General features: G+C 40.7%; 1 protein-coding gene across 2 annotated transcripts in view; it reads left to right on the forward strand.

Annotated features, from left to right (window-relative positions):
- Nucleotides 1-1,145: 1,145 nt before the first annotated feature.
- Nucleotides 1,146-26,123, forward strand: part of LOC146705136 (actin nucleation-promoting factor WASL-like) — a 28,761-nt gene continuing 3,783 nt past the window's right edge. Inside the window, exons 1-8 of one of the 2 annotated variants that reach the window (XM_085462724.1) lie at nt 1,146-1,619; nt 7,330-7,464; nt 11,268-11,354; nt 11,615-11,711; nt 12,650-12,673; nt 17,753-17,954; nt 19,785-19,827; nt 24,364-24,517. In XM_085462724.1, coding sequence (XP_085318850.1) covers nt 1,515-1,619; nt 7,330-7,464; nt 11,268-11,354; nt 11,615-11,711; nt 12,650-12,673; nt 17,753-17,954; nt 19,785-19,827; nt 24,364-24,517 — 847 coding nt within the window. In that variant the 5' untranslated portion in view covers nt 1,146-1,514. The remainder of the gene's footprint in view (nt 1,620-7,329; nt 7,465-11,267; nt 11,355-11,614; nt 11,712-12,649; nt 12,674-17,752; nt 17,955-19,784; nt 19,828-24,363; nt 24,518-26,123) is intronic. The other variant, XM_085462725.1, reaches the window with a different exon arrangement.

The raw sequence follows: 26,123 nt of genomic DNA on the forward strand, positions 1-26,123 counted from the left end.
TAAGAGCAGCTGGTCTCCAGATTAGTGTTGGTGTTAATGCCACTGATGTACTTGCTGCATGAAGACAGGTCCTGCATGAGACTGTCTGTCCATTTGTCACCTCAGCATTCACAAACTTCAACATTTTATTTGTTTACCATTAAAATATATTTTAGGTTAATTTGATTGTCACAGCAGAGCATTAACATTGTGCTTCTTGATATCAACATGTCTTATACAATGAACAGCCAACACATTATGCTTCTGGACTGGTCTTCTACAAAACCTTAAAAGGCACCTTGTTGTGTCTGGCACTAATATGTTAGCAGATCAAGTTTTGAAACTTGAGCGTATAAGATGTCACTTATCATTGTAGGCTCTGTTGGTAGTTGTTCACCACTACTGACTGGAATAATAAGGACTGCGGATATGTGCCATTCTGGGCATTTTGCAGAACACCAGAAGAGTGGAAACAGTAGAAAAGCAGAAAAATGGTTAGTGGTCAGGTCACGGAATCAGGTTTAAGTACTTAATTAGACAACTATAAAGATGTAACCTGTAAAAATAATGTCATAGGGAATTATCATAGAGAATTGAGCCTTTTACCACATTATTTTGGTCTCCCAAAATCTATTTCTCAATGTCTGCAGTGCTTATGGTGGTTAGAAAGTTCCTGGTTAAGAAAGCAGTAAATCAAGTCTATTTTACTATGTTTAAACACACATAGTAGGCTACATACTGCATACTGCACACATTATAATATGTACAAGATAAAGTAGAATATGTATAATATAAAAATAAATTTTATATCTGGATTAGCACAAGAATATAATGTTATTTTACAATCCAGTCGGTTTAATTTCAGGCAAATGATAATGATAAAGCTAATTGTTTCCTTACAGAGAATTTTCTTCATACTTCCACGCTCTACATCTACTGGCATCCCCCTGCCCCCCACCCTTCTCCCTCTGCAGAGCTGCATTTCTGCTGCCGCATGGGATGAACCGTTTTTGTTTTCAGCGACATTTTATTCTTACCACGGAAAATATATATATAATTCAACAGTTTTACAGTGTTTAATGTGTCACATCTTTCGGCTTTTCTGCCCATGTTATCTGTATTATAGCGGATATGGGCAGATTTTGTTGAAAGCAACACCCCTCTGCTGTATCCTTAAAGTGGTTTGCTCCCTCCTGCTGCCATGTTGGATGTACGCATTACTGCTGCAGTCGCTGGAGTTTCCGAATGAAAGTTGAGCGTTTATCTGTCTACGTACACTTAACGAGTCACTGGTTTCACATTCAACATCAAACTGAGAATACAAGGGTTTTTCCTAAGCAGGAGCCAGACTGGAAAAGAGATCGCAACCACATCCTCCTCCGCCCTCCTGCTCGGAGTCGAACTGAGCGGAGATGATCCGGTTGCAGGCCACAGCAACCGGAGCCCGCATGGATTTTCTGTAAATACAGCCGTTTGTAGTGCCCGTTCCAGGGATAACTGCATTGTTTCGGGGTCGACTACAAGATTCTGGTGCCATGAACAGCCACCCGCCGCCCCGCAGGGCGGTTAACGTCGGCTCCCTGCTCCTTACCCCGCAGGAGAACGAGTGCCTGTTCTGCTACTTAGGCAGGAAATGCGCCGTAAGTTCCTGCGTTTGTTTACCACCTGCAACTTAAAAGTAGGTGCAGGTGTATTCACTTCACATTGTATGGGAAATGCATGTGCTTCTCAGTCCAGCTAGAATAGCTTAAAATTAGATGAATGAGTTACTCAACTATTCATAAATAAAACATAAAGATAAATATGGTCAGGGGGGAAATGGCCAGCGATAAATAAAACTTTTAATACAATACTTAATACTTTAGTTGGGCAATTCCTGATAACCTTAATGAGTCAGTACTTTAGATGCTAAGCCAATACATGGAAGAAAAAACATTTAAGATGCATGCAGGTGTGCATGCATATCAAGGGGGAGGGGGGGAATCGATAGAATCAATGCAAGTAACCGGACTTTTAGCTCATTGTTTTGGTTTCCGAGACTGTGTTTTTACAGTTTTCTTTCTTAGTGTCAGCATTGTTTATGCTCGCTCCTGGTAAATAAGCACAGGTACAAAGCTGAGCTTGGCTTTCTTTAAAGATGAACACAGCGCATTTGTGCTTTTAGGTCCTCATCAGCTGGATGCAAATGATAGCCACAATAACAAAATAACAACAGAGTTCTTCTCGCAGGTGATAAAAGCAGCTTCTTAAATTTGCTATTAAATTTATTAAAATTGAAGCTCCAATAATTACTGTTATTCTGCTACTAAAGGCAAAACCATTAAGAAGCACTTGACTCACTAGTGCAACTCTCAAACACGCACTTTAAAGCATATAACCTGGAGAGTAAACAGTGTCACACTAATTTAGAAAATCTTAATTTAGCCTGAAAAAGAGTTTGTTGCTCTATAAAAAAAAAAGCCCTTTATAACGCTGGGACATCTTACTATCAATCAGTGATGAAGAACAAAAGGACAACCCAGGGTTTCTTTTTAGCACTGTAGTCAGGATAAGAGTCAGAACACTGAACCAAGCATTCCTGTAATATTAAACTGTCTATATTCTTCACAAATAAAATTCAAGAAAACACAAAAACACTCAGACAGCACAAGGGATAGCTCTTGTGTTTTCTAAAACTTTTTTTTAATTACAACACGCTGACGTCAGCCTTTTTTTTCCTTCTTTTTTTAATTGCAATATGATGATGTCTCCCCAGCAACATTATGATATCATAGGGTAATAGGTGATATTTAGTCAGACTCTTTCTCTCCAATTGATTTTTCTCTCTGGTTTCCTTCTTTGAAAATAAGTAGATTGACAGTCTGTCAGCATTACCTGTACATGGTGTTAATGTGCTGTGTTCAAGGCTGGGCTGTTCAACAATAATTAAAAAAGCCGAGAAGCCTGTTGGGTTATGTACAACAGGCCTTTAAGGTGGCTGGAATTAAACAATCACTTGACCGAACTGTCTTAGCTTAGGCCGATGTCCAACCTTTATTTTATCTCAGAATTTCTTGAAAAAGCAGTTGTAAAACAGATATCTGATAATCTGCAGAGAGGTTTAATTTAAGATTTCCAGTCAGGTTTCAAAATTCATCTCACTACACTAACAGGATTAGTGAAGGTTACTTATGGTCTTCTTGTGAACTCGTCTCTGTTCTTGTCCTGCTAGACCTCGTTCGATACCATTGAACATATTGTATTATTACAGAGATTAGAACATGCTGTGAGTGTTACTGTGCTGCATTGGTTTGAATCATATATATCTGACCGACTCCAATTGGTTCACGTAATTGGAGCGTCTTCTTCACACACAGGTTAATTATTGAGTTCCACAGGGTTCTGTGCTAGAACCACTTTTATGTACATTGTATAGGCTTCCTTTAGGCAGTACCATTTGAAGGCATAGCATAGATTTTCATTCATTTAGTTAAACTGCAGGAATGTCTTAAAGACATTAAGACCTGTGTCGATCTGTAGGACCAGCACCCCAATACAGCTCCGTCAAATTAATCCTAATCTCTGATCCCATGGATCTTACCCAGTAGGCAGTACAGAGCTTATGTGGAGCTGATGGGTGAGGGGACTTGCCCAATTCTAACTGCCTCAAAAGCTCTCCAGGTGTCTACCCTGCCTCCTCTCATGCGAAAAAACGGGAGTCTGAGTACCCTTGCAGGCCTGGCATCCAGTAGCCACACCTGTTAATGGCAGCTCCCCTCCAGATAGGTTCTCTTGGAAAATCATTGGTTTCATTTAGTGACTTGGGAAAGTCCCAGGGGTCTGTTACTTTTGTAAGGCTGAAGTGGCCTCTAAGAGCTATTTATATTAAAGCAGATTAATACTCGGGTTTTTACCTGTACTGTTTAACAAAGGGCTAAAAAGGTAATGTCCATAATGTAGACTTTTGTGATGCAGGATATTTTATTAAAGTAATTTAGAATCAGTAAAACAAAAGCAGAATCAAATAATACTAATAAAAACAAAAATCAAATCACTTGAATTATACATATCTAATTAACCTACTCTGAGATAATGCTGACCTTGTTCTGATCTTTGTGAGGAAAAAGGTTAAGAGAATAAGTGCGCCTTGGCCTCCCGGCCTCCTCCCGGTGGGACATGCCCCTCATCCAGGACTCACCCAGGAGGCATCCTTGTCAGATGCCCAAATCACCTTAACTTGCTCCTTTCAGTGTGGTGGATCAGCGGCTCTATTCTGAGCCTGTCCCGGATGGCCGAACTTCTGACCCTGTCTTTAAAGGAGAGACCAGCCACCCTTCAGAGGAAGCTCATTTCTGCCGCTTGTATCCGCGATCTCGTTCTTTCGGTTACTACTCACAGCTCGTGACCATAGGTGAGGAAAAGGACGTAGATCGACAAGTAAATTGAGAGCTTTGCTTTTACACTCAGCTCTCTCTTCACCACAACAGGCCGGTAGAGCATCCCCATCATTGCAGCTACAGCACCAATCCATCTGTTTATCTTCCGCTCCCTTCTCCCTTCACTCGTGAACAAGACCCTGAGATATTTAAACTCCTCCACTTGGGACATCAGTTCGTCTCTGTCCCACAGTGGGTACTCCACCCTTTTCCGTGAATCGCTACCTTATCATGCTTGAGAGGTTTGTGTCCCAGGGATCCCAGGGGCTATGTTCTCAGGGGACTTTTGCCTCCTGTACGGTCTCCCATGGCAAATTGGTCCTGGGTGAAGGACCAGACATAGCGATAACAATCAGAGGAACAGTTCACCCTGACTGGGATAGGGTTACTGGGGCCCTGCCCTGGAGCTGGGCCCGTAGAGGGTGCCCAAGGGCGAGTGTCTGGTGGCCAGGCCTCAGTCCATGGGGCCTGTCTGGACACAACCTGAAAAAGGGACATGGGCCCATCCTTCTGTAGGCCCACCACCCACAGGAGGTGCTGTAGGGGTCTGGTGCAGTGTGTGTCAGGCGGTGGCCAGGAGCGGAGGCCCTGGCGGACCGATCCCCTGCTACCAAGACTAACAGTCTGTATCATTTTAAACATAAAAGGTTGAATGTTAAGACCTTTTTCCCTCTCTCAGATGTGATTAGAGGTAAGCCGGGGTGACTTCAAGCTCTCTCTGGCCCACTTATCTTGCCAACTGGATGATCATTTTCCCACTTCTAAGTTCAGATAAAACTGAGGTTATTGTCCTTATATAGCAAAATAAATATTACAAACATGGCATCTAACCAGATACTCACTCTGGATGGCATTACCTTGGCTGCTAGTATCACTGAGTAACACTGCGCAAATTAAACAAAAATATGTGGAACTGCTTTCTTGCATCTGTGTAATATCTCTAAACATCCTATCTCAGAGTGATGCTGAAAAACTAGTTGATGCATTTTATACTTCTAGGCTAGGCTAGTGAAATTCATTATTATCAAAATGTCCCCCCCAAAAAAACTCTGAAAAGCCTTCATTTGATCTGAAATGCTTGAGCAAGAATACTGACAGAGATTAGAAAAGAGAGAGCATATTTCTCCCAAACTGGCTTCTCCTCACTGGCTTCCTGTTAAATCCAGAATCTAATTAAAATCCTTCTCATCGCATAAAAGGTCTTAAATAATCAGGCCCCATTTTATCTTAAAAGATCTCATAGTACCATAACACCATAAGCGAGCTCTTTGCTCTTGGACTGCAGGCTAAACTTGTGGTTCCTAGAAAATTGAAAGCAGAATGGGAGCCAGAGCCTTCAGCTATAAAGCCCCTCTTCTGCTTCCAATTTGGATCACAACAATAGATAAACCTTCCTTTTTGATAAAGCAAGTAGGACTGGACCTGAATCCTTCCTTAGTTTTGTTGCAATAGGCCTAGTCTACTGGGGACTTCCCATGATGCACAGAGTATTTCTTATTCACTCACCTTTTTTCACTCGCTGTGTTTAGACGCCAGGCATTTAATCATGAGTTATTAATAATCTCTGGTTCTTTTTCGCGCTCTTTTTTCTTTTCTTTTTTTTTCTCTTCCCTTCAACCCCAACTGGCTGCAGCAGATGGCTGCCCCTCCCTGTACCTGGTTCTGCCAGTGATTTCTTCTTGCTAAAAGGGAGTTTTACCTTCCCACTGTTGCCAAATGCTTGCTTGTGGGGGCCATCTGAGTATTGTAGTTTTTTCTGTATTATTATAGGGTGTTTGCCTTGCAATATAAAGTGCCTTGAGGTGACTGTGATTTGCTACATAATACTAACTGCTCAAATCAGTTACGTCTTCAGTGATTAATGCATGTACACATTTTTAGCACGAACTCATGGTAGTAGGCACTATCAGGAGTTTAACAGGAAGCAGCCAGGCTGCTAATGATATAAAAATGACTGAGATATTGATTTTTGCGTTCATCGTTAACAGATGCTAAGATCTTAGCTTGCAGAGGCTGCAGTGTCACCACTGTCTGTGTTCATTGCTGCATTCTTCTCCTCTGTAAGAATTTAGATGCTTTTAATTTAAGGTTTTAAGGAACACATTTTGACCTTTTCTGGGGGATGCTGATTGGTGATTTCCTGCTGAAAAGTGTTTGCACCTGTTCCTTTGACCTACACCTATAAATTACAGATGGAAAGGACGCAGTGACATTTCCTCTTAACTTCCTCAGCAGCCGGAGTTACTTCCACTGCAGAGGAATCATGGCAGTGCATCAAACACTGTGCAACCTCTGCAGAAACCACAAACTGGAGCTGTTTGAAACCTGTGCAGTGCTGACTACTGCAGCTGGACTCCTCTTGTTGTTGTTAAAACACTGTGGAAAAGTGTAAGACAATGAGGCAGTGTCAGTACTTTTAAGTTTTACCCTCCTGAAGTTGGGAATCGGTGTATAAGAGTTACAAGTCCTTCACTTTTCACCTAATGTAAATGTAAAGTCAGCCATTTGTCATCAGAGTTCTTGTTTTGTTTGTGACTACATCAATACAGCTGAGTCACAACTCACGAATCAGTGTAGGGCCTTTGATAGCCTTTGATATTTGTGACTCCCTGTTAAGGTAGAATGCATTTGACATATATAATCTGATTTCCAAAGGTCTCAGTGTTTCCCTGATAACCAACTCTATTTCTCCCCCCAGCTGTAATTGTGGCTGTTTGAAGGTTTTGCATAGTGTATGTTTCCTCCTCCATTTGTCACACATGGAGTTTACAGGTATATACTAAAGAACATTGTGTGTCTGTAAAATCTTAAAGAAAAAATGGAGGGAGATAAAGTGGTTACATTTTCAGCAACGTAACCTTCTTTTCTGTAGTTGTCTTTGTTCTTTCTGTAAATCACAAAGGTGATGATATTAACCATCATATCTGTGCTTCAGACTCTGTGTTCAGCAGTGGTCCAGGTGTATGGTGCTGAGAGGAGCTGTAACTGGGTGAAGAGGTGCTGTGGAGTGGTCTGCCTTGTCAAGGACAACCCTCAGAGATCCTACTTCATCAGAGTCTTTGACATCAAGGTGAGTGACACCAAACGGAAACAATCCAAAAGCTTTAAACACCGCAGAATAGTTGAAAGATGCATCTTAAATGATTATTTTCACATTTTTGGAATTTTCTTTTTCTTCTTTCTTCCTCTTTGCTTTCTGTCAGAAGAAAAACTGAAATATGAACCTGCTGCCAGTTAGCTTAGCAGTGGTTACAGCACTGGAAACAGGCAATCGGTGCATTTAATAGAATCTGCCTCTAATGTTCACAAACACTCATATCTTGTTTGTAAAAGAAATAAGAACACGGATTTAAAGGGGGTTACTTAGATTCCCAAAAAGTTGATTCTGTTTATCTGGACGTAGCGTTTTCAGTGGGAGAAACGTTTCCACACTCATCCAGGTGACTTCTTCAGTCTCAGCTGACTGCAGGTTTCCCCAATCTTATAAACAGTTCATTTGCACAATAACTGAAACTAGCACCACTGGCAAACAATGGGCTGTGAGGTCAGTTCCTTGATCATTAATATGCAAATTGTGATGACCACTGATCAACAAAAACAGCAATAACGCTGTTTGCCAGTGGTGCTAGTTTCAGTTATTGTGCAAATGAACTGTTTATAAGATTGGGGAAACCTGCAGTCAGCTGAGACTGAAGAAGTCACCTGGATGAGTGTGGAAACGTTTCTCCCACTGAAAACGCTACGTCCAGATAAACAGAATCAACTTTTTGGGATTTCCTCTCCTGGATGATTGAGCATGCATCAAGACTTTATTCAAGAATAGTGCTTGGAACAAAATTGTTTAGTTTTTTTTCTCAGTGCTTCTGTGGAGGGTTGTGGCCAGACTTTTCACATTTACTCTGTGTGTTCACTGACTTAATTAGAACAGCACTTTATATATGATGTACATTCAGTTGTACATCTCAAATGGATCAAAATGAATTATCAGATGTGTGGTTACTGCCTGAGGCGGATACAGGCTCTCAAAGTAATATCAGTGTGGACTTAAGCTGTATATATATCCATGTAGGGCTGGGCCATATTATACCGTTCATGGTAATGGTATAATGTTAGACAACGATAGGAAAATGAAATATCGCGATAGAATATGAGTAAAACGCGCATGCGCAGTGCCTTTGTTTTCATACGCACATGGCCGATTGTTGAGTGAAACAGATGAACCAGAATTGGTTTGTAAAAATGGTGCAACTTCAGTGATGTGGAACTGGTTTGGTGTTTGTCCGTCAGATACACGACAAAGCACATTTTTTTGCAGAACATGCAAGCGGCCGTCGTTATTGTCGTATTTGTCGGACTAAGATGCTCTTAAATCTGGGAGTAATCTGGGTCCTAAACTCCGTATCGTTCAGGTCAAACGAACACTGCAGCATCACTGAGAGTTAAAAACTGTCTAAATTCTTTCATCTTTAATAAAACGATCAGCATTGCTGCTTTACCAGGTGTAACTATGAAGTTTAACTTCCAGGCATCCATGAAAACAAAATTTATTACATTTAACGGAGTTAGAAGTTAGCAGGAAGCTAGCGGAAGTTAGCTCGCTAGTTACCTAAGCATGATATTGCATGTTCTGACTGAGAGATTTCTGAAAAAATTCAAACGTACAGCTCTGCTATCACTTCCAACATAAATGAAGACAGGAAACTAAACAGCAGTGACGTTTGTAGGGTTACTGAAGTTGGGCTAGCTGGTATATAATGATGTGCTACCTGATCGCTAGCGACACAGCTATGTTAGCATAACATAAACAGTGAAGCTGGAGGACGAACACTAACACTTTTCCACTTATAAAAGTTAACGTTAAGGTTCCTGATAGTTAGAGACAAATGCAATCGCATGGCAGGATGCTGTAAACGGACCAAACTTCAGTCAGGAGAACAACTGAGATAATCCATCCACAATACGAGGTTAGTCATTAATATACTGCAACAACATGGGAATAGAGCAGCTGCCAGAGAATTCAACATTAATGAATCAATGGTACAGAAGTGGAGGAAGCAAGAAGAATGAGTTTAATAAAGTTTGATTTATCTGACTGCTTTGTTTCGCTTAATGTGCCTTATAATCCTGTGCACCTTATGGTCCGAAAAATACGTACTGCACACTGCAGTTTAATGTTGCAAAGCACCTCTTTTTAACTTCAGTGGATATTATACATGGTTATGCTCAGGATATGTCAGCCCATTTCTACTGGAAATGCCTTTTGGTTAAACTTTCAGCAAGGAATTTGCATTTGCACTGTTACATTTTCATAAAGCTTTAATGTACATAAAAACCAGCTTCTTGTTTAAGTGAAAATAAATGGAAGGTTGTCTGTTTGCGCTAGTAATGTTGTGGAGTTGTATTTTGTCTCGCATCAATTATATCGTCAGTTATATCGTTATCACAAATTTTCAAATATATATCGTGATAAATATTTTTGGCCATATCGCCCTGCTCTATATGCATGTATATATTTATTTTCTCTTTCTAATGGGAAAAAACACTGCTCACTTATCAGAATCAAGGAATGCTGAATTATGACAAGAAGGACAGTCATGATTATTTTGGTCAGGTTTTATTTCAGAAGTATAAGATTGCATTAAGCTAACAAACCATCTGTTGATTGAACTAGATGTGACAGGAGAGAGGAGGGTCTGACTGTTACCATCCCTGTTACATTCACGTTTAGCCATGAATGTAACAGGGATAATCTGCCTTTCTGAAACACTGTATGACCAGTCAGTACTATTCAGTATGACCCAAAATAAGTGACTGATAAACTCGTTATCTTTACTCATTAACTCAGCGGAAAGTATTTTTCAGAGTGTATTTGCAGCCAGAAGTATTGTCTCCTCGTGGCCATTAAATAGAATTCAGGTTTAAGCTATTTTGCTTCACTTTTCAGATCTGTAAACTTACGTTTATTTTTTATACTGTTTGTGGACCAGACGAGTAGGTATTGATCACCGAGGGTGGTCTGTGGGTGCAGGTGACGGCAGACTTGCATCTCAGATGACCTGTATTATAACTATAGGTAGTGCGATGGCAGGGCCAATAATAAACCCAGCACCTCAGTCCCATGGACTGAGTAACAGAAACTAGGAAATGCTGAGACACCTGCAGAAAAGGCACCTTGAAGCAATTGTTGTTGTGATTTGGCACCATATAAATAAAATTGATTTGAAAAACCTTTTTGTAACTTTTACTTCCTCTAGTCAGTGCTCGTTGACCAAAAGTACTCTTCCGTCATCTCGGCTGGAGCTGAAGTAAACGTACTGATATGAAAAAAGGCGTTGCGTTTAATTTATTACACAACATAAAATACAAGTCCGTCCATTCGCTTTCGCTTATCCTTTTCGGGATCGTGGGGGGGCGCAGGAGCCTATCCCAGCTGTCATAGGGTGAGAGGCAGGGCTCAAGTTTTATGCTTAAAAATTATAAGTAATTGTTTTATCATATTTAAATTGTTTGATTGTGTTCAAAGCCAAATTTTTAATTGAATTTCTAATTAACGGCCCAGCCCTACTTGTAGATAGAAAATGCATGCTGCAAATATTTGGCAGTTTCTTGTTGGTTGTGTTGTTGGTGATTTTTTTTTTTTTTTTTTCATTTAACTAAGTGGAGGTGAGCTCCTTATGGAGGTGTGTTCAAGGATACCAAAATGCATCATTGTCTTCCAGAAGACATTTAATTTCTTGAACAAGCAGCCAGCTCTTAAATCTCTCTTTGGGTTGTTGGGAGTATGAATTTAAGTTGTAGAGGATTAGAAGTCAGATTTTTTTTCTGAACTTTTTTTTTTTTTCAATTTCATTTTTCCGTAATTTTTTTCTGTAGGAAGGGAAAATGATGTTCGAACAGGAACTCTACCACAACTTCTTCATCAGCAACTCCAGACCCTACTTCATTACATTTGCAGGAGATGTAAGTGTTTGTTTTCTTTTGACTTCTTCAAGACTTGAATGTCTACAGCAGATGATTAGTCTTCCTGTTTTTAGAGTCTATTCTCACCAAGAATTTTATCAGCATAAAATAAGGCTGTGTGGTTCTTTCATATTTCCAAATATCAGTTGTCAGGCTTGTCTTTATCCACCTACAGTGTATTACGATTTAATGTTGCACAGTTTTTCTGTTCTTCAGAGAAAGCTGTTAGAATCACATTTCACCCTTTCTCTTTCTTTCAGACATGTCAGATTGGCTTGAACTTCGCCAGCGAAGAAGAAGCCAAACGATTCAGAGCCACCATTGATGACTTGCTCAACCGACGACAGCGGAAAATAGGTGAACTTTAATGTATCAGTTTGTCTTTGTGTTCTTCCTCAATTGGTTTAACCTTTCACAACTTTTATTGGAGAACACACCTTATCTTTTGCTCACTCAGCCTGAATGCGGCTCAGAAGTCACTGCCTTAAAGGCAGGTTTGGGGCTGACTTAGAGTTTGGCACACTGTTAGAAAAGGGAGGGGAGGTAGTTAAAAGTGCAGGATTGTTTAGTGGTGAAAGTAAAAACAGCTCTACTTTGAGCTGTGAATAGCACTGACTCTCCGGACACTAGCAGTGGAAGGCTTGTAGAGGACTGATCCTCACCAAAAGTATTTCTCGGAAGAAAAAAAAAATCACCTCTCATATCAGTCATCAAGCTGTGGTTTCCACTGACAGGTTTGGTTTGGGACTGTGTTTTTGTTTGTTTCTGTGGGGTTTTGTTCCCCTATTTCTATTTTTTCTTTCGCTTCGCTGCTGTGTGCTCCATCTCTTTCTCTCTGCTGCTGTAAAGCTGTCAGTCTTTCTCAGTAGAGTAAATGTCTCTGCTGTGAGGCTCCTCTGACTTCCCTTCAGCTCCTTCCAGCATGTTGGCCTTTTGAAGTGCACCTCTCAAACTGTGACGATGACTGAGGGTTCAAAGGCTCACGGGGCTGGCACAGCTGGCAGGACGCTGTATGGCAAACACAGTTGAGCTTTCAAATATTTTGCTTCTCTTCTTTTTCTGCTCAGGCCAAGAATAACCTGACTGCTCTATTAAAATGCTTTTTCATATGTGAAGCAGCATTTCTGCAGCTTAGGGCTTTAACAGAACTAACTGAACCTAAAAAGCACTTTTCTGACTCTTTTTTTTTTTTTCTCACTAAAACCTCTTAATAAGTTCCGCTTCATACATTCTAAAGATTGCTGACTCGTGATTACTTTTCTGAAACCATAATTCTGTTAATTTTTCTTTTGCAGAGAAAAGAGGCGACCCTAAAAATGGTATGTTAAACTCTTAATAAGTTTTGCTTACGTAGGCTCTTAACTTTAGTTAATTTTGTAAAAATTATTTTTCTCATTCAGGCTTTAAAAAATTCAATAACAAGTACATAGAAATGAATAAAATGAGGATGTCATTCATCCCCTGAAGTAAAAAAAAAACCCAAAGAAATACAGCAAGATGCAACATGTGGAGAAATGGCAAAGTAAACGCTTCAGTTATCCAAGGATTCAATAGAGGATTGATAGAAATATGCTAAAACTGTAGCATATGAAGCACTGAATAACCAAGAATATAGGCACTCAATCATTTCCAATATTAGCAGGTTACTATTCTAAATAAATGAATTCTAAGAATCTAAGCCAGGACTGCAGTAATTATCTGTGCGCAAATACATGTTGAGCTTTTAGTTTCTTGGTTCAGTTTTCATGTAATCTCTTTTGCTACATTGAATTAAATGGTGGTTTGACAGGTCTTTCTGTAAATACACCTCCTAAACATTAGTAACACTTAGATTTCAGAAACTGCCGTTTCGTACATATAGATCATCTGCTTATAAACCACCAAATATGCCCAACAAATGCACCCGATTGCTACTATTGACCTTCTATTTTTTGTTTTGTTCTTTGTGTGTGTATTTTGAAAATTACTGAGTAAATTAGCAGTTGGAATATCTGTTTGAACTTGCTTGTGTGGGTTTTGATGGTTACAGTGGAGAGACCATTAAATGAAAGCTGTTAAACACATGAACTTCAGACAGTTTTGATGGCGATTGGTAAGGAATCCATTGACTTTGTACTAGGATATAGAATAAGAACCAGCTGATGTCCAGTTCAGCTAGTTATTTCTAGAACAGTTCAGAGCTGCAGTGGCTGTAGGAGTGGCTGTAGCTCAGGTGGTAGAGCAGGTCACATACTAACGGGGAAGGTTGGTGGTTGCATGCCAGATATCCTTGGGCAACATATTATCATCCATCGGAGTCTGAATGCACTTGAATGTTAGATTGTGCAATGGGTGTAAATTTGTGAATGGGTGAGTGAGGCTAGTTGTGTAAAACACTTTAAGTGCTCAAAGTAGAAAAGCGCTATATATGAACCAGTCCATTTCCCATTATCCAGTGTTTAAGAGCAGTGTTGATCAAACTGGCAAACACTGGTCTTGTAGAAGGACCTCCTTGTATGACCGCATAGGCGAGACAGTGATGACAACAGCGTTCGTCCTACAGAACGTGTGTGTGTGTTAGTGTGTGTGTGTGTTTGAGAAATGCCATTAGACTGTTTCCTAACACATTGGCAGCATTGTTTCACAGTCTGGCTCTCACACTGACAGAGTGAAGCAGGTTAAATCTGGTTTATGGAGAAACCTTTCTGTGCCGTATGTAGACCACACGCTTTCTGTTGTTCTCTTTAAACCCTCTGGTGTGGGTTTTAATACTTCATACAAAAGCCTTTGTTGGTGATAACATCTTCAAGTATGGAGAAACTAGTCATATGTATTGCTCAGGTCTGATTTTGGCCCCGTTCTTCCCCACAAACAGTCCTGAAGGTTCTGTGGGCCCCGTCTATAAACTCTGAGCTTTAGTGCTTTCCAGTGATTTTCAACTGGATTTAGGTCAGATGATTGGCTGGGCCGTTCTAGCAACTTGAATTTCTTTCTTTCTGTGTGTTTGGAATCATTGTCTTGCTGAGACATCCACACTCATTTCATCTTCATCATTCTGGTAGATGGCAGCAGGTTTTTATCAAGAATGTCTCTGTACATTTTCCATTCATCCTTCCTTCAGTTACATGAAGCATGCCAGTGCCATATGCTGAAAATCAGCCCCACACCATGATGTTCCCACCTCCAAACTTCACTGTTGGTATTGTGTTTTTGCAGTGCCTTTGACCTTTGACCTTGTCTAAATGTTGTTCTGCGCTTCAACATGCTTTTTCTTCAGCTGTGGAGCCTTGCATGGTGAGCGTGCATACAGGCCACGGTGGTTGAGTGCATTACTGATTGTTATGTGTGTATTGTACCTGCTAATGCCAGGACTTCTTATTAATAATTATGTATTACATCAGTTTAAAATATTTATTAAACTTCATTCATGTTTTGTGAATTTTTTTCAAAATAGAAATTAGCACGTTCTTCATTTTTGTTCATCTAAATGATTAGGTTGGATATTGGTTAAAGATGGCTGCTTTTGAGTCCTTGCTTTAATTAAGAAGCTGTAAAATGTGGTTATCAGTGTGGATGGATATTTGATGTTAGTTTTTAGAATTTTATAAATGATTAATCCTTTGTATTTTCTTTTCAGTCAGTACTATTAAAGTACTTATTTTGATATCAAAGCAAAAGTACCTCAACAGCTCTGTTTGAAGGCAGGGAAACAAGCACCTCCCCCATCCCACCCTAGTCCTTAGGCTGCTGATGAGGTAGACCTGTTGGTCTAGTTGTAGAAGTCCAGAATTCTTGGGGAGTGTGGTGGGGGTGCAACCAGGGATTCAGACATAGATTACTAGTGGATTAGTGGCTGTGTCAGATGTTACTTCAGTTTGTGGAGATTACAAGGAATTTCCACACTGTATGGCTTGCACCAACAACATGGACAGTTCATTGTGCACATTAAAAAAAGAATATATCATGAATGCTCAGTGCAGACGGATGAAACCACACAGTTTGTGGCAGCCTTCTGTCATATCGGTACATGGGGTTATAGCAAGGCATGTTGATGGCACTGTAAGAGTGTCAAAAAGGGTCGCTTGCTTGGATTATTTTCCTAGAGTTAAGAGCAAACCAGCATTTCATGGAATTTAGTTTCAGTTCCCTCAGACAGGCGTTAAGCCTTTAAAATATATATATTTGTGTAAATAAGGGTGGGTGATCTTTATCCTTCAACCTCAGGTCCTCTACCAGAGGTCTGGGATCTTGAGGGTCCTGCGCAGCATCTTTGCTGTTCCTAGGACTGCACTCTTCTGGACAGAGATCTCGAATGTTGTTCCTGGGATCTGCTGGAGTCACTCGCCTAGCTTGGGAGTCACCGCACGTAGTGCTCCGATTACCAATGGGACCACCGTTACCTTCACTCTTTGCATTTTCTTGAGTTCTTCTCTGAACCCTTGGTACTTATGTTCCTTCTTCTTGATGTTGCTTTCATTCGGTATCACTACAGCCGTATTCCTCTGCTTGTCCACCACTACTATGTCCGGTTGGTTAGCCACCACTATTTTGTCCGTCTGTATCTGGAATTCCCACAGGATCTTAGCTCAGCCATCCTCCACCACCATAAGGGGGGTTCCCATTTTGACCTTGTGATTTCCAGGCCATACTCAGCACAGATGTTTCTGTATGCTATGTCGGCCACTTGGTTATGGCGTTCCATGTATGCCCTGCCTGCTAGCATCTTGCACCCTGCTGTTATGTGCTGGATTGTCTCAGGGGCATCTGTGCACAGCCTGCACCCAGTTTCTATGGATCTTGTACTTGGAGCTTGTTCCTGTGCTGCCATGATTAGTGCTGCATCTGTCAAGAGGTGCTGTGCTAGGTTTAAATCTCTCACAATGGATGTCCCTTTATGTTTTTGCACTGTCCTAATACTGAACTCATGATGTCAAGATGCATACAAATATGTACACACAAACTCATTTACTCGCACATAAACACATTTCATTCCAATGTTGACCCTGTGCTAACTTGCATATGACAAATAAAAACTAAAACAGTGACACCACAACACTACCAATGTTTTGATGAGTTCTTCTTGTCCTTAGCGGGCGACCAGCGGCGGTGGTCTGCCACGCAACCAGTACGCTGCTGTAGGTGCCGCAGGTTCTCTTGCTTGATCAACGATTATCTTCCACGCTTTTCGATCTAAGGCGATGGTTCTTGCCTGCTCGAGGTCAAGTCGAAGGGCCTTCAAATCATCCTGGATTTGTTTAATCCATGTCTTCTTTGGTGCATTTCGATGCACCCTCCAATCGGTGGGGCGGGTCAAGCAGAGTAGGCCATGGGGGTAGCGGCTTGGGTCCATTCGACAAATGTGGCCAAACCAACGGAGTCGGCGGCGCTGGATTAGGTCGCTGATCGTCAGTTGGCTGCCGCAGCTGGTGAGGATGGTGTCATTCGAATGACTGTCGTGAAGGGAAACGCCGAGAATGCATCTAAGGCAACGCATTTGGAAAACTTCGAGCTTGCTCAGGTCGTGTTTGAGCATTGTCCACGTCTCTGCGCCGTAAAGTAGAATGGGCAGGATCAGGGTTCGGTAAAGGCAGATCTTTGTCGCCAATGAGATGTTGTTCTTCTTCCAGACGCACCAGCGCAGGGAAGCAAATGCTGCCGCCGCCTGCCCAATTCTGGAGCGTATCTCCACTGATGATGCCACTTTCTTCTCCTCGACGAGGGACCCCAGATATTGAAATTGTTGGACTTGTTTGATCTGCACACCATCGAGGTGGACGATCGTTGGTGAGCCGTCGGTGGTCAGGACTTTGGTCTTCTCGGCGTTAACCTTGAGGCCGTACAGTTTGGAGTGCCGGGAAATGTCATAGAGGATGTGAGTTGCCTCGGTGTCGTCTTCGGCAAAAATGGCGCTATCGTCAGCGAACATTAGATCGGTGATAAATCGATCGGTCGAGGCTTGGACTCCGCGGCGGCCCTCGAATGCTTTGCGCATTATCGCATCGATGACGATGTTGAACAACAGCAGTGACACCACATCGCCCTGCCGGGCCCCTGTCATGATGGGGAATTCTTCGGACACTTCGTCATGAATGCGTACCTGGCTGGTCGAGCCATCGTAGGCGGTTTGTAGTAGTTCGATGAAGATCATCGAGCTACTTCTGATGAGTTGGCGATACTCATCTGTATCATCAGCATATATCATCAGTACTTATCACACTCACTCTGTATTTTGTGTCTCTCTCTCACACACACACACACACACACACACACACACACACACACACACACACACACACACACAAAGATACTTTTTGGCTGAATATGTGACAATAAAAATCTGAGTTGCTAAAAATCATTAAAAAAATTATAGTGGTTGTTACTTTTTCAACTCTTTCTGCTAACTTCCTCCACATGCACAGGCCCAACTCTGCATGTGGCCACAGTAGACATAAAGAACCCGGAGATCAACAATGTCCGATTCCACAACTCCCACAGCCATCAACAGCCATATCACATCAACAACATGCTGAGCCACAGCGGCCTGAGCCGGAAGGACAAGAAAACCAAAGGCAAGAAGAAGAAGCTGACGAAGGCCGATATCGGCACGCCGAGCAACTTCCAGTGAGTCCGAGTCACACCACACAGTGTACTGAGTGCTCCAGTGCTGAGCAAATAGGACTTTTTTTTAATTTATTGAACCAAATCAAATGTCTAAAATAATGAACATATTTTATCATGTAGTTAAACTTTTTCATCTGTTGATGGAGAAAATTACTTATTATTAATATTTATTATTGCACAATCAAATTTTGACAGTTTAGTAACTGCAGTTCTTCCATATGGGCAAGCTGCTCTTGTGGCCATTCTGCTCTCTTAAGGCCTTTTGTCTTGTGGCCAAACAGATTTCAACTGCAGTATCCTAGATTTAACCTGGCAACAGTAGTCCTAGTTCTGCTGTGGAGATCTGCTGTGAGTGGGAGAGCAGAACAAGGACCACCAGCTGCAGTCTAAGTTGGTGTGGTTGAAAATTGTCTACGAGATGTAGCTGATTATTTCTCTGTTGTTTACTGTCACAAGGGTAGGGGTTTAAAAACGTGGTCCCTTTAGCACATGTGCATATATATCCTCACATATGCACACATACCACGCTGTGAAACCCACAAATATGACCTAATTCACACCTCCAGCTCATAGTTGATCTCCAGAGTAGGGCTGTTCGATATAACGATATATATCGGCTGACGATATAAAAACGTCTATCGTTTCATTTTACACTATCGTTTGTTTTGTGGTGTCGCAAAATAAACTGTTTACGGCAATATTTTCTCATCATTTTGATGGTCACTGTAGTGGCTATATTAATTTCTTAAAGTTCTCTCTTTCTCTTATATTTAATATAACCACACTACGGACGGACAAGTGCCTGTTTTTATGCGTTGTCGTTAGCAACAACGACGGTAAAACCACCGCGTGTCCGCTTGTTTATTTTCCACATAAACCTTTCAGAATAAAGCTCAAGATCCTGTTGAGACCTTTCAAAATAAACTGAATGACGTGAAAGAGTATGCAGAGTGTTTATGGATGAGAAGCAAAAAAGAGCCGTCAGGTGCTAGACTCAAACGTTAGAACAGGCTTTTCCCCGCAGCACGCCGTGTAATAAATACTTACAAAGAAAACTGCGGCCTTTACAACTTATGTCTAAAAATGTATCGATTCATCCATTGGTTAAAACACTCGACTCCAGCTACATGACGCCCAGCTGGAAACACTTCCCACAAGTCGAGCTGCCCGAGATTCACAGAATTTACAAAAAATGTTAAATTTTTGTGATTTATATTGTTATTGGGACGATAGATGTCTTATATCGGGATATGAGATTTTGGTCATATCGCACAGCCCTACTCCAGAGTGGGAAGACTACTATTCCCAGCTGCAGGTAATCATGATAGAGTTGTAGCTCACCCAGCCAAAAGATTTTCTATGAAAGCAGCTGAATCAAGGTCACCATAACAGTGACCAGTGGATTGTGTCAGGTTACATTTCACCGCGTGTTATATTTGTATAACTATGCATGTGACGAATAAAGAATCTTGTATCAAGCTTGCTGATTGGAAAACACAAGATTAGAAAGGCTGGTGTTAGCTGGTAGGCAGAGACTGAACAGCAGAAAAGCAAAAGTCTGCTTTACACACCCTAAAACTTGAAACACAATGACAAATGATAAAGTTTTTGGACTGTGGTGTCTGTACAGTCTGATCTAGCAATGATAGGCTCCTTTGTGGCAACAGTGAACATGTTACATTAACGTCTGAGAGCCTTCAATGGCCACATTATCAGAGTGCAGTGTGTGCATTCACTGTGTATCATGTGCACATGCTAACCAGCTGATGTTCTTCTGTGTACTTACATACGCGTGTTTGCATGATCTCACTACACATCTGTCTTCTTCAGGCACATTGGTCATGTGGGCTGGGATCCAAACACAGGTTTTGATGTGAGTACCCCCCTTTATATATACACACACACAAGCAAGCACAGTAGTGACTTGTGTGGTGGCTGCTTGATGAAATCGCACAAATTTGGCTCTTGTTGCTTCCTGCTCTGCATCTGAGAACCTGCACAGAAGGAATTTGGAGATTTTCTGTCAGGTCAAAAAAACATCTGTAGGTTACATCTTTGTAACGCTGACTCTGTGGGCAATAATGTAGCTGTCACGCTGTCTTCCGCTTTCCTTGTACTGGCAACATTTACTGTGTGTTACTGGATCATTTATGATACATTACTATATGACTTGCAATTAATTAAAACGTACTTGTTTAAAGCTTTATGTGTCTACTTTACAGACCCAAAATGTATAAGGATGATGGATTCAGACTTGATTAGGCCCAGATCAGTCATGTCCCTGCAAGCCCCATTCAGATACATTTTGGATCCATTCACAGTTACTTATTGTCCCGACAAGATCAGGATACACTTTTAGAAATTGCTCAACCTTCCAAAATTATACAGAAATATCTAAAATGTAGTTGACCAACATGTAGATCGCTCTCTAAAGGCTTCTGGCATTGTTTTTAGTTAAATTTAGTATTTAAATTTAGTTTTGTGTTTTTGTTTTTTTTAGCTTACCGTATTTTCACGACCATAAGGCGCACTTAAAAGTCTTAGATTTTCTTCAAAAAGTACGGCGCGCCCTATAGCGCGGTGCACCCTATGTGTTGTAAGGAGGACGTAGTAGAGAACACCATGAGAACGTTAAAGGGTGAAGTGTGGGCGTTGATCGTATATACCGGGACAATCGCACATACCTGTATAAAAGAACAGGTATGTGCATTATGCAGGACATCGTTGTTTTAACAACCCTGAAAATGGCAAAGAGACACGCTTACGAAGCACAGTTTAAACTGAAGGCCATCAGCTACGCGGAGGAACATGGAAATCGAGCAGCGGCGAGAGAATTTAAGATTAACGAATCGATGGTTCGCAAATGGAGGAAGCTGGAAAACAAGCTCCGGCAGGTCAAGAAAACGCAGCTGAGTTTCCGCGGACATAAGGCAAGGTGGCCCGAGTTGGAGGAAAGACTCGAGCGGTGGATCATCGAGCAAAGAGCGAGCGGGAGAAGCGTTTCGACGGTCACCATTCGGCTAAAAGCAGTTTCACTAGCTGAAGAGATGAACATTGAACATTTCCAAGGAGGTCCGTCTTGGTGCTTTCGTTTTATGAAACGGTGCCATTTTCCCATCCGGACCAGGACTACGGTAGCGCAGCAACTTCCAGCGGATTATAAGGAAAAGCTGGCCATCTTCCGCTCCTACTGCAGCAAACACATCGGCGACAAAAACATCCAGCCCAGCCACATCACAAACATGGACGAGGTCCCGCTCACTTTTGACATCCCGGTGAGTCACACTGTGGAGAAGAAGGGGACCAGCACGGTAGCGTGCCCATCTCACAGCCGATGTGAAAAAACTTGTGAAGCAAATGAACTGTGAGCTTGCTGTCATTCCGGGAGGCCTGACAAAGGAACTCCAACCGCTGGACATCGGTGTGAACCGCCCGTTCAAAGTAAGGCTGCGAGCGGCCTGGGAGCGATGGATGACTGGTGGAGACCACAGTTTCACCAAGAGTGGAAGGCAGCGCCGGGCGAGTTACGCCACAATTTGCCAATGGATTGTAGATGCTTGGGCTAACATGTCTGCTGGCACTGTTGTTCGAGCTTTCGCAAAAGCCGGCATCGTTTCTGAGGAGCCGCACGGCACGGAAAGTGACTCTGACAGTGAAGACAGTGAACCTGGCATGTTTGATGGAGATTTAGCGCAGCTGTTCAATTCAGACACAGAGGATGAGGACTTCGATGGGTTTGATTGATGATAAAAATGTGAGTACCAAACTTTGTTTTGCTCCTGCTTTATTTTTAAATACGCACACTTGTATGCTTGTGTTGTTGATGATGACGATTATTGGTAATAAAAATGTGAGTACCAAACTCAGTTTTGCTCCTGCTTTATTTTTAAATATGCACACTTGTATGCTTGTGTGTTGTTGATGATGACAATTACCGGCAATAGAAATGTGAGTAAGGTACTGAATTCAGGTTTGCTCCCGCTTTATTTTTAAATATGCATACGGTACTTGTATGCGCCCTATGGTCCAGTGCGCCTTATGTGTGTGTTAAATACAGTAAGGGCACACATAACTGAGACTGCGCCTTTTAGCACAGTGCGCCTTATGGTCGTGAAAATACGGTAATGTAAAACTGTTACTGTTAGCAACAGTTAAACACCTCTCCTGTTGCTGTAAGAGAGCCATCATGTGTCAGTGAAGTCTGATAATAGACAAAATTATACAAAGTTCCACTGAGCAACATTAAAGTATTTTTATCCAAAATTATTAACAAGTAAAGACTGTTTCTGTTGTTTTCACATTCAGTTGTTATCAGAAGCTTGCATACACTCAACATGGGCGCGAATGTTTTGGTAATTTTGGGCTTTTAATGGTTTCTTTGAAGTGTTTTTCCAAGTTGGAATGAATGTACAGCATATAACCTTAATGATTTTAAAAAAGATGCAGATGTTGGAGTTTATTTTGGGTTTTCTCTAATCCAGACCTGTGTCAGTTATCTTCTCTCCAGCTGATCATATCATATGAGTTACAGAAATCACATTTTGTCTAAAGATTTCTGAAGAAATAGACCAATGTGTTAAAAATGGCTCACAGCAGTTATACTGCAGATCAGGCTGTGTGCAGGAAATGAATCGTACTAACAAAAAACTCAGTTGCTGCTAAAACATCTATTTTAGTAGCATCCTTTAAACAAAACCTGTAAGGTTAGTATAATCTTTAAAGCTTCGATAAATGTTTCTAATGCACAGAAGCATAAGAAAAATAAAAATACCTGATTGGATACCAGGAATCAGGGTACAGCCAGTGTGCATTTCCTGCTGCTCACCACAAGGTGTCACACGGCACTTTGAGCGTCAGTCTGAGCTCCTGCACTGCGGACAAATTAAACACTCATCAGACCTAGAACATGAGGAAGTCTATTATTAGTTTAAAAAAAACAATCCAACATAAACAGGGAGCTGTTTAGCTTTTAAAACCAGTTTTATTCAGTTAAAGGGTCTTTAAAATATAAAGCACTTTGAGGCCACTGCTGGTGTGATTCAGCTCTATATAAATAAGACTAAATTGAAACTGAATTGAAGATCTTCAGCAGGAGTTAATATTTCCATAGACAAACAGTGACAGTAAGTAACATACAAGGTTAAAGCCTTAGCCCGGATACATCTTTGAACAGCAAACTTACCTGTTCTTCCATATTTACTTCAGTCCTTTGTTTTGTTTTTTTGTTTGTTTGTTTTTGTCTGCACAGCATAAAAAAATCAAAAGAGGAAACTGTAAAAGTATCGACAAAAAGATGTGAATTAAACTGCAAGCATTATGACATTCACAAAACAAGCATCGTGTTTACCTTTCTGGACCAATGTCAGTCATCTTCAGTGAAGACAGTGAAATCTGTCACATACATCCACACAGAAACCAAAGAACACACTTTACAGCCCAGCAGAGTTTATATTTTAAATGTCATGTAGTATCACCTGTTATTTCTCCACTACATTGTATGAGAAAGATGACACCTGTGGCAGCCACCTAGTGTTTTGGTGTTCAGGGTATTTATTTTTAGTTCATATTGTTTTATATCTCTGTGACTATCTCACAAACAAATTAATACGTCCACTCCAACTGTGTGGAAGCTTTAGGTAGTTATATTTAGGGCAATATCCCACAGTGACAGCTACAAATAAGCTAAAAAGATGTGATCCTTTTGTAGATTTCAAATAAAATGAAAGGTAAGCTGATGTAGTAAATATTCTTTTATTGGATTAGAAAATTGTACACTATAGTTTTCTTTAGATTTTGAATATATCGGAGCATTAAACAGGCGGATGTGTTTTTGGGTTTGAGGGTCCAACAGGACAGAGATGATACAGAAACATGACATCCTTATAAAGTTCACACTTTAAGTTTATGAATGTGCAACTTTTCACAGTTCTCATTCTCTAGTTACTTGCTGGATGAAAACATAATTTTGACTTATAAACACATGGACATACTTCATATAGAGAGGAAAAAGGGGGAAATGGGACATAAATTCCTGCACAAATGCTGGGCTTTATAGCAATGATGACGGGCTCAGGTTGTGTGATATGAGCAGGACAGAAACACCACAGAAGGGGAAGAATGACAAAGTGGATTCTGATTGATAAGACTTTGATTTACCTTGTATCTGGGTTTACATGTTATTGATATACAGACATATCTACTGTCTCTTTCTGCTGCCATCAGACATTAAAAAGCATTAGATGAAGTTTACGTCACTGTTACCAACGCCCATATTAACGGCCACCCAAGTATTTTTGTTTTTCTGTGGCTAAAGTCATATTTGAGTTGCTGGCCTGGTTTTTGCACCATAAGGTTCTTCATAAGGTCCTCCCCAGCGTAAAGCGTATTTTAAAATATACTTTGTCAACAGCTAAATAACCTAGACCCTGAACTGAAGAACCTGTTCGACATGTGCGGCATCTCTGAGGCTCAGCTGAAGGACAGAGAAACGTCCAAGGTCATCTACGACTTCATCGAGAAGAAGGGAGGGGTGGAGGCAGTCAAGAACGAGCTGAGAAGACAGGGTGAGCACACACACACACACACACACACACACACACACACACACTCACACTAACCTACCTGTGAACTGAACTGATAATTACAAATTGTTGAACAGTATAAAAAAAAGAGTTTTAAGTTCCCATTTTTTGTCTTTCACAGAGAAATAGAAATTGTTGAACTAGAAATAGAAATGTCTTTGTTCAAAAATGTACTGTGAACACAGAAATGATACAGTATATTAATTACATTTTTTAAATTAGAATAAAATGCTTATTTTTTTTATTGTGTTGTTTACCACTTCCAAAACACAGCTATTTCATCGTTTTGGGAATATTTCATCATTAAAAAAAATAATTAATAACTGAATAAATGCCAGATTTAAGTGAAATGTTCATAAAAATCCAGTTGATTCTCACTGGTCAGTGTATGAAGTCAGAGATCTGATATTTTTGAACTTTTATAAATTCACATGTTGCAGTTCTTCTCACGGTTTTATCTTGAGCTGCCACCTGCTTCCTTTTTTCACATCACACAGCAAATATGAGCAGATCAAGTGCTTTTCTGAGTCTGAATTGTTATTTTGTGAAACGTACTCAGATTCTTCTGTCCTGACTGTTTGAATCATGTTACCATGGACTAGTTAGAAAAGAGGTGTTTGAATTTAGGACAGTGCCAGCGTATGTGTTGGTGTAAATTGAACCCCTCTTTAATTACCTGTTATATTCTAATAATGCGAGTCGTTCCCTCATTTATCTTTAATATTTTATAAGAATTTTATTTTTTTTTAGTGTTGCAGACTAATACTGGTTAGTTTATAAAATGCCTTGTTTGAGAGAGTAGCCTGTAGTATGAAGTTAGTTTAGCATGCACATGATACTCATGTGGCTTCAAATATTTCAGGTATCTACAGTCACATGAAGGTGGTTTGAATTTAGTAAGATAATCTGTGGTTACTTAATCTAGTTAACTTAGGAAAAGTTGGTGTAATCAGCATTATACCACTGAGAAACATCGACAGGGATAAGACTCTAAGCTCTCAAGTATCATTTTACTTGGTGCATTTCAGGGAAAGATAAAGACTTCAGACGATCTCTAAAGTTTCCAGGGATTTAGAGGTTTTTAGGTTCTTCCTAAAAAAAAATTCCAGTGAGCTGATTGGTCGATAGATGGTGATTTCTTACAAATTTATCTCTTGTGTCAAACACAACCTGCTCTGCAGCAGACTGGGCCTGCAGCATAAGTAATTGTTGCAGTGTGGTAAGAACTGACCCACATTAGACCCTTAGGCTACGTTCAGACTGCAGGTCTTAATGCTCAATTCCGATTTTTTTGATCAAATCCGATTTTTTTTTTTTGATCAAATCCGATTTTTTTTGTCTGCTTGTTCACACTACAAATAAAATGTGACAGCAAACGCGCTCCAGTGTGAACCCTCAAAGCGGCCCGCATGCGCAAAAGAAGATGTCACACACAACGCGCCGTTTAGACCCAGACCAAACGGTATTGTTTGACTGATGGCCGTTAATATAAAGACTTGTTTCGAACTTTACGTTTCCCAATTTTGCTTTAAGTTATTAAGTTATTTTGTTATTTACATATGGCCTAATGATTATCCTTATTGCTGTT

Source organism: Copadichromis virginalis, linkage group LG7 (assembly GCF_057382275.1).
Source record: "Copadichromis virginalis isolate Kocher_CV1m ecotype Utaka linkage group LG7, C_Virginalis_male_GT1.1, whole genome shotgun sequence".
NCBI lineage: Eukaryota > Metazoa > Chordata > Actinopteri > Cichliformes > Cichlidae > Copadichromis > Copadichromis virginalis.